We start from the raw sequence: 8,570 nt of genomic DNA on the forward strand, positions 1-8,570 counted from the left end.
CGGTATCATGTCCTATTTAACGTCAAATAATCTTAGAGGCTTTGTAGATAGATGTTCACTTTTTACAGTATGTCAGAGGCCTTGACGGCCCATATATATTTATGTTTTAAGAAAAAAAATGGTTTAATGATACAGTATTTTCCCACTTACAAGTTGTACATTATGAGTAGTGGCCATGTGAGCCCATGATAGTTACAAGAGGAATGAGTCCAACTAACTCGTCCTATGTATGTTCTAGCTTTGGTCGAACAATTATGAGTTCAGGGTGGTTTGCTCGGTCCAGCACGTCACCGGGTGCTAGCCACACCTCCCTGGGTTCGGGGCATGACAAGAAGCGTACCTGGGACTACTTACTAGAAGATACCCTATCTTTCAACGATGAAAATGTAGAAGGGATCGAACAGCCTCACAATGACGCACTGGTAATATCTATCCTTATGAATAAAATTCAAGTTAAACGTGTGTTGGTTGATCCAGATAGCTTGGCGAATCTTATTCAATCGAGGGTCATGGAGCAGGTCAGCCTTCAGGATCATATCGTACCTGCAGCTCGATTGCTCAACGGTTTCAACATAGCGAGTGAAACCACCAAACGGGAAATCATATTTCCGGTAAACATGGCCGGAACTATCCAGGAAACAAAGTTTCATGTGATCGAAGGTGATATGAGGTACAATGCACTGCTCAGAAGACCTCGGATCCATAGGGTATTACCTTCAATGCTTCATCAAGTGTTGAAATTCCCAACACCGGAAGAAGACAAAACGGTGTACGACAAACAATCAATAGCCAAAGAGATGTTTGCAATCGATGAGGTGATACCGGTGTCGACTCTAACATTAACAAATGGACCAGAATCAAAGGAAAAGTAGAAGGTCAAATAACAACCATAGTCCCCGGCTTCGACTAGATTGGAACAACAGGAAATTATCGAGGATGATGATTGCACGATAGCTCGAACCTTCCTGATCCCCGATGATTCCAATGCCACGAAGTCAACGATCGAAGAGCTAGAACAAATCATACTGATCGAGCATCTGCCCGATCCAAAAGTATACCTGGGCACGGGGTTAACTACCGAGCTCAGGGAGAAACTCATTAAATTTCTTATTAAAAATATGGATTGTTTTGCTTGGTCTCACCTTGACATGACAGGGATTCCACCGGAGATGACCACTCATCGATTGAGTTTGGACTCGAAGTTCAGGCCGGTAAAGCAAAAGAGAAGGCCACGGTCCGAGGTAAATCATGCATTCATCAAGGACGAGGTAACCAAAATTCTCAAGATAGGATCCATTCAGGAAGTAAAATATCCCGAGTGGTTAGCAAACGTAGTTGTAGTCCCTAAGAAGGGGAATAAACTTAGAATGTGTATAGACTACAAAGATTTAAAAAAAGCATGCCCTAAGGACTCTTTCCCCTGGCGAATATTGATCACATGATCGATGCCATAGTCGTCCATGAGACCCTCAACTTTCTCGATGCCTACTCCGGGGACAACCAAATACAAATGAACCCGGAGGATCAGGAAAAGACGTCATTTATCACTAAGTACGGTACTTATTGCTATAATGTATTTCCATTTGGGCTAAAAATGCTGGTGCTACCTATCAACACCTAGTAAACCAAATGTTCGAAGAACAAATAGGTAAATCAATGGAGGTTTATATTGATAACATGCTAGTTAAGTCCCTGCGCGTAAATGACCATTTGGCACATTTGCAGGAACCTTTGACATATTGCGAAAATACAACATGAAGCTCAATCCCAAGAAATGCGCATTCAGGGTCGGTTCAGGCAATTTTCTCAGCTTTATGGTGTCAAGCCGGAGAATCTAGATCAACCCCGATAAAATCAAGGCAATCAAAGATATCACAGTCGTGGACAGCATTAAGGCCGTACAAAGGTTAACGGAACGGATAACAGCTTTAGGTCGGTTCATCTCGAGGTCTTCAGATCGAAGTCACAGGTTCTTCTCACTGCTCAAAAAGAAGAACAATTTCACTTGGACCCTGGAATGCCAACAGGTGTCACACCTCCTTTTTACGCACCCGTAAGGGCGCAAGGGAGTTTTTTCCAATTAAAGGACAATCGAAACGGGATTTGTTTATTTATTTCAGAGTCGCCACTTGGGAGGTTTAGGGTGTCCCAAGTCACCAATTTTGATCCCGAATCGAGGAAATGAATGACTCCATATTACAGTCTGCGTACCAGAAATCCGGATAAGGAATTCTGTTAACCCGGGAGAAGGTGTTAGGCATTCCCGAGTTCCGTGGTTCTAGCACGGTCGCTCAACTGTTATATTCGGCTTGATTATCTGATTTTATACAAATATGAACTTATGTGCCAATTTTATCTTTTAACCGCTTTTATCATTATTATTATTTTTACAAGGAATTGCAACGTCGCGAAAACATACCTCGAATCACGTTACATCAATGTACACGTGATTATTGACATATCTCGACTCGGTTGAGATTTGGATTTGGGTCACATAAATGTGCACCCGAGTTAAGGAAAATAAATTATTAAAGGCGTGCTTAAAGCAACTACCGTGTTGTTATTTTGGGGAAAGCCATGAAATTCGCTTAAACGGCGTGTCCCGAATTCTAAGTATTTTATATATATACATTTAGAGGGCCCTGCACTTTGTACATTTTTGTTTGTCGAGGCTCATCTCATTCCTTATGAAAAGAATTTGCAACGTCATGGAAATGCATCTCAGACCACTCTACAATCAATGTACTCGTGGTTAGAGACACGTTTCGATTCCGTTGAGATTCGGATTTGGGTCACATAAATGTGCACCCGAGTTTAAGGAGATAACATTATTAAGTACGCGCTTAAAGAGACTATCGCGTTATTATTCTGGGAGGGCCGTGAGATTTGCTAAACGACCCATCCTGGAAACTGAATGCTTCGATAATATACATTTAACGAGGGCCCCGCCGTTTGCGCATTTTTATTTATTTTTGTCGAGGCTCATCTCGTTCTTATTTTAAAAGGATATCCTATAGCAACTACGTTTCTTGTCGCGTTTGTCTCTACTAATTGAAACCAGTAGATAGTCCTAATTAATTACGTGCTTGCAAGTTATCTATAACAACATTCAGAAATGCTCAAAAATCAGAAACGAGGTTGCGTGCACAGTCAGCCGAACAAATAATCACGGGCCCAAATCCAGCCCATGCGTGATGGGCCAGACCTGGGCCACTGCTTGTTCGATGCGGGCCTGCTTGGTCTGTTTTGACCTGGGCTCGACCTTCATGAGGTTGAGATTGCAAGTTTTGTGTTCTTTGTCTTAACAGGTGGTTTACTAGTTATATGAGACCATTAATCAGAAAAGGAAGAACTTAGCCAATGATGTACAGTTTTCATGCTTGGCATACATTACAGCACATATTACAAAGTAAACTAAGTCTGAGATGCAACCTATTTCATTGAGAATATTTTCACCTATCAGCATACATATGTAAACTACCATTTAGCTAATCTATATTGATATACACTGGGCATACAGGCTGCTTCTATTGTCAACACAGGAATGAAAATTATCATACAGTACATGATATCTAATATAACAATCTATGTATGAAAATCAACTTCAGGTCTTTTCTTTTTGCATTCATGCTCAATGTTCCAATTACATTTGATAGTGCATTGGTTGTGTACCTGGTATAGAGGACAAAGAAGAAAGGACTGATCAGCTGGGCAGTATGCAGTAAACACAGCAACAGTAGATACACAGCAACAACACAGCAACAAACCAACAATCACAAGTGTTTTCCACAGTCCACAGACAACCAGCAACAATTCCCAGAACAAAGAAAACCAGCAGATGGTCGAGCACCAAACAAGTAATCCCAGAAAAGAGTAATGAAACAACAGAAGTAACAGAGTGTTCAATGCAGCAACACCAGCAGTTCAACAATCACAAGCAGCTCAATCAGTGCAAACAACAGAACTTGGCCAAGACAGCTTGACCAATATGAACTCTTATGTAGCTTTCAGACAGTGTTTGGTTACAGTGTTTACTGGAAATTTCCTTATGTTTTCAGTTTTCTTTAAACTCACAAGACCTCCCTCAAGACTAAAAATTCCAGCCCTTTTTGAGTTCTGAAATGGCCTATTTATAAGCCAAACGACCCAGTGCAGCTAAGCTGCCTGGATCCTCCTACTTGCAGACCGCCCATACCCTTTAAACCCATGTTTAAGCATCTTTTGATGCCAGCCCTTTTTGTTCCCCACGCCTGGCTTTTCTTTAATCAAGAGTTATGGGTTCATTTAAGTATTCATTTTAAACCACATACTCTTGTGTCTTGTTCCCCATTGGTATTAGTTTAATCCCAAATTAGTACCCTACTTGTCAGCTCATTTAAACTAATCATTTTTGTTCTTTTCAAACCCCAGACTACCCCTGTTAGCCCTTGATTATTACTGTCCTGCATCACTGCAGCCTCAGGACATTTTGAACTTCTGAAAGTTCCATTTCAGAACTGCCCTAGCCTGGTCCTTTTAATTGTTTACAATGCAGTTACAAACTAGCATTCATAGATAATGTCCAACATTCAAATCACAATACAGGTCCATTCAGTCAAGTGAGGTTGTACGTATTAGAGTATTTGAACATTTAGTCGTAGGAAGTTAATCGACGACATTCATCAAGTCGACTATACTAATTATAACAGGTAACAATCAGTCGCTCATATAAATAATACGTACATGGACCTAAAGGGCTTCAGACAACTTTGGTCAATCACTGGGAACCTATACAAATTATTCATGCGACGACTATCCTAATCGGACATGCTTATCATAAGATACATTCAAATCATACACAGAAAACAATCGACCAAATAAAAGGTCTTTGACAGAGATGATAGAAATTAAGAAAACTATCAGAAAATAACAAACAATCACAACAAGGCATGCTAGCGACTTAATTAGCAGTTGAATAAAACAAAAGGGAAATAAAACTTACCGAAAAAAATGTCTAAACCAAACTGAACCAAAACTGACTCAACTTTGACCATTTGAGGCCGAACAAACTTTAATCAGGGTGTTCTCACACGAGAACACCTTGATTAAGGTCTATTAGACCTCAGACCCCTGTCAAGACTGGCCGGATTCCACAGGTTCATGTGTTCTAGGGTCTGGATTTTCAGATCTAGTTTTTTAGAAGTTGTGGGTAGATTCGGACCAAACCAATCTTGGTTTGGTCACGAGGGAAGTCATGGGAGTGTCTGATACAAAGATGGTGAGGTTCGGTATAGATCGAGTTTTGTCTCGAATCTTCAAATCCAGATTCGAGACGATAGGAGGTGATTTAAAGTACATGGTTAGTGGATTCGTGTTCAGGGTGGTTGGATGCTTCAGGGGTGTGAAGGGGGTGGTCATCGGCGTTCATGCCGCCGGGTTCTGGTGAAAGGGAAACTAGGGCGGCGTTAGGGTTTGGGGGTTTCAGGGCTTGGGGAAGGAGATGACTGAAGGGGGGTTCGGATAGGGGGCGTGGGGTGAAGGGCCAAGTTTATATACGGAAGGGGAAGGGAGATTGGAGCCGTTAGATCAAGTGATCTGAATGGCTTAGATCTATTGGTGGGTAACAGGACGGGGTCGTTTGGTATGGGAACGAGGTCGTTTTGGTTTAGGTGAGGGGTTGGGTTGAACCGGCTAAATAGGTCGGGTTATGAGGGAAGCCAGGGACCGTTGGATCAATGGGGTTGGACGGCTCAGATCAACTTGCCTGAAACGGCGTCGTTGAGGTGAGTTGAACAGCCTGATCTGGACCGTTCGTTTGAATCAGATCAACGGCTTCAATAGGGACGCCGATACGGCGTCGTTTGAATCCGTGCTTGGGCAGGCTGTGTTTGGGCTGTTTTTGGGCCTTAAAATCTTGAAATAAATAGGCCCAATCCGGTTTTCTAAATAATTTGCACTCTTTTTCTTTGTTTTCTAATTTTAAAAATTCAACTAAATTAAAAAAATGAATTTGAAATACCCATTAATCAATACTTAACACAATTATTCACACACCTATATAAGAAAAATTTAAAATGGTTAAATTACAACCTAGAAATGCATACATATTTTTTGTATTTTGTTTGATTAATGATTAAATGCAAAATGGACAGACCCACAAACACATGTCACGGAAACTCGAAAAATTGTACAGCGAAGTCATTTGTCACTATTTTTATTTTCTTTTGGAGCGATTGTCTGTGACGCAAAAATCACGTGCTTACAGCTGCCCCTCTTTGCCCGAAGACACGAAGGGTTTTCGCGCAAAGATAAAGCGGGCGATTTTTGCTCGTCCGAGTACTCCGTGTGAAGCATTTTTTTTGAAAAAGATTTGACAGAACATTTGCTTCAGAGGTTTCCTACATATCCTGGGCTGAACAGGAATCAGGTCAATGTAGTTCGGGAAACTTTGGTAGCTGGGACTACCGTATGACTGTAGTGCTCGCTGTTGTTGTGCGCTGTTGCATGCTGCTGCAGGATGCTACCACTCAACCGATCTCCCTGTTACATTGCTCTAAAAGGAAAAAACAAGAAGTTAAGCTAGACTAATGGATCATGAAGTCTCATCTATCTTCAACTTGTTCTTGTTGCCTTGCTTTCTTATCGGCTAATGCTTTCCTCTGATGCCTTTATTTTGTGAACTTGGGGGATGATACTGGTCCTTCGCCTTTTCTGAATGCCAATTTTCATCACTTCGCTTGATCTGCTGAGAACATGCCCTCTTCTTCAAGCCTTTCAATTATTTCTTCGGTGGTATGGCTTTTTCATCAAAATTGTTATGTTGGGCATGCTATAACGTTCCCAAACTGCTTCTTTTGAGACGCGTTCCTTCTTCCTTTTGAATCGCGCGCTTGCCTTTGCAGCCTTCTGCTTCTTGGTGCTGGGGGATTTTATTGTTTCCTGCTTGGGGGATCTCTGTTGTAACCTTCCGTCTTCAGGTGGGGTTACTGATTCCAAAATCTAGAGCTAAAAAGTATTCCCGCATTATACTGGTGGGCGACCTAGAACTTAAAAGTATTCCCGCATTGTACTGGTGGGCGACCTAGAACTTAAAAGTATTCCCGCATTATACTGGTGGGCGACCTAGAACTTAAAAGTATTCCCGCATTATACTGGTGGGCGACCTAGAACTTAAATGTATTCCCGCATTATACTGGTGGGCGACCTAGAACTTAAATGTATTCCCGCATTATACTGGTGGGCGACCTAGAACTTAAATGTATTCCCGCATTATACTGGTGGGCGACCTAGAACTTAAATGTATTCCCGTATTATACTGGTGGGCGACCTAGAACTTAACAGTATTCCCGCATTATACTGGTGGGCGACCTAGAACTTAAATGTATTCCCGCATTATACTGGTGGGCGACCTAGAACTTAAATGTATTCCCGCATTATACTTGGGCGACCTAGAACTTAAATGTATTCACGCATTATACTGGTGGGCGACCTAGAACTTAAATGTATTCACGCATTATACTGGTGGGCGACCTAGAACTTAAATGTATTCCCGCATTATACTGGTGGGCGACCTAGAACTTAAAAGTATTCCAGCATTATACTGGTGGGCGACCTAGAACTTAAATGTATTCCCGCATTATACTGGTGGGCGACCTAGAACTTAAAAGTATTCCCGCATTATACTGGTGGGCGACCTAGAACTTAAATGTATTCCCGCATTATACTGGTGGGCGACCTAGAACTTAAATGTATTCCCGCATTATACTGGTGGGCGACCTAGAACTTAAATGTATTCCCGCATTATACTGGTGGGCGACCTAGAACTTAAATGTATTCCCGCATTATACTGGTGGGCGACCTAGAACTTAAATGTATTCCCGCATTATACTGGTGGGCGACCTAGAACTTAAAAGTATTCCCGCATTATACTGGTGGGCGACCTAGAACTTAAAAGTATTCCCGCATTATACTGGTGGGCGACCTAGAACTTAAATGTATTCCCGCATTATACTGGTGGGCGACCTAGAACTTAAATGTATTCCCGCATTATACTGGTGGGCGACCTAGAACTTAAATGTATTCCCGCATTATACTGGTGGACGACCTAGAACTTAAAAGTATTCCCGCATTATACTGGTGGGCGACCTAGAACTTAAAAGTATTCCCGCATTATACTGGTGGGCGACCTAGAACTTAAAAGTATTCCCGCATTATACTGGTGGGCGACCTAGAACATAAATGTATTCCCGCATTATACTGGTGGGCGACCTAGAACTTAAATGTATTCCCGCATTATACTGGTGGGCGACCTAGAACTTAAATGTATTCCCGCATTATACTGGTGGGCGACCTAGAACTTAAATGTATTCCCGCATTATACTGGTGGGCGACCTAGAACTTAAATGTATTCCCGCATTATACTGGTGGGCGACCTAGAACATAAATGTATTCCCGCATTATACTGGTGGGCGACCTAGAACTTAAATGTATTCACGCATTATACTGGTGGGCGACCTAGAACTTAAATGTATTCCCGCATTATACTGGTGGGCGACCTAGAACTTAAAAGTATTCCAGCATTATACTGGTGG

At 41.9% G+C, this 8,570-nt stretch overlaps 1 protein-coding gene across 1 annotated transcript; it reads left to right on the forward strand.

Moving 5' to 3' along the window:
- The first annotated feature begins 254 nt into the window (after positions 1–254).
- On the forward strand, positions 255–872 carry LOC138887369 (uncharacterized). Its single transcript, XM_070169110.1, has one exon. The coding sequence runs from the start codon at positions 255–257 to the stop codon at positions 870–872; it is 618 nt and encodes a 205-aa protein (XP_070025211.1).
- Positions 873–8,570: the final 7,698 nt, after the last annotated feature.

The sequence above is a fragment of the Nicotiana sylvestris genome, chromosome 3 (genome assembly GCF_000393655.2).
Source record: "Nicotiana sylvestris chromosome 3, ASM39365v2, whole genome shotgun sequence".
Classification (NCBI taxonomy): domain Eukaryota; kingdom Viridiplantae; phylum Streptophyta; class Magnoliopsida; order Solanales; family Solanaceae; genus Nicotiana; species Nicotiana sylvestris.

Coding starts and splice junctions, on each gene's coding strand:
- LOC138887369 (XM_070169110.1), top strand. CDS start 255: ATGAGTTCAGGGTGGTTTGCTCGGTCCAGCACGTCACCGGGTGCTAGC.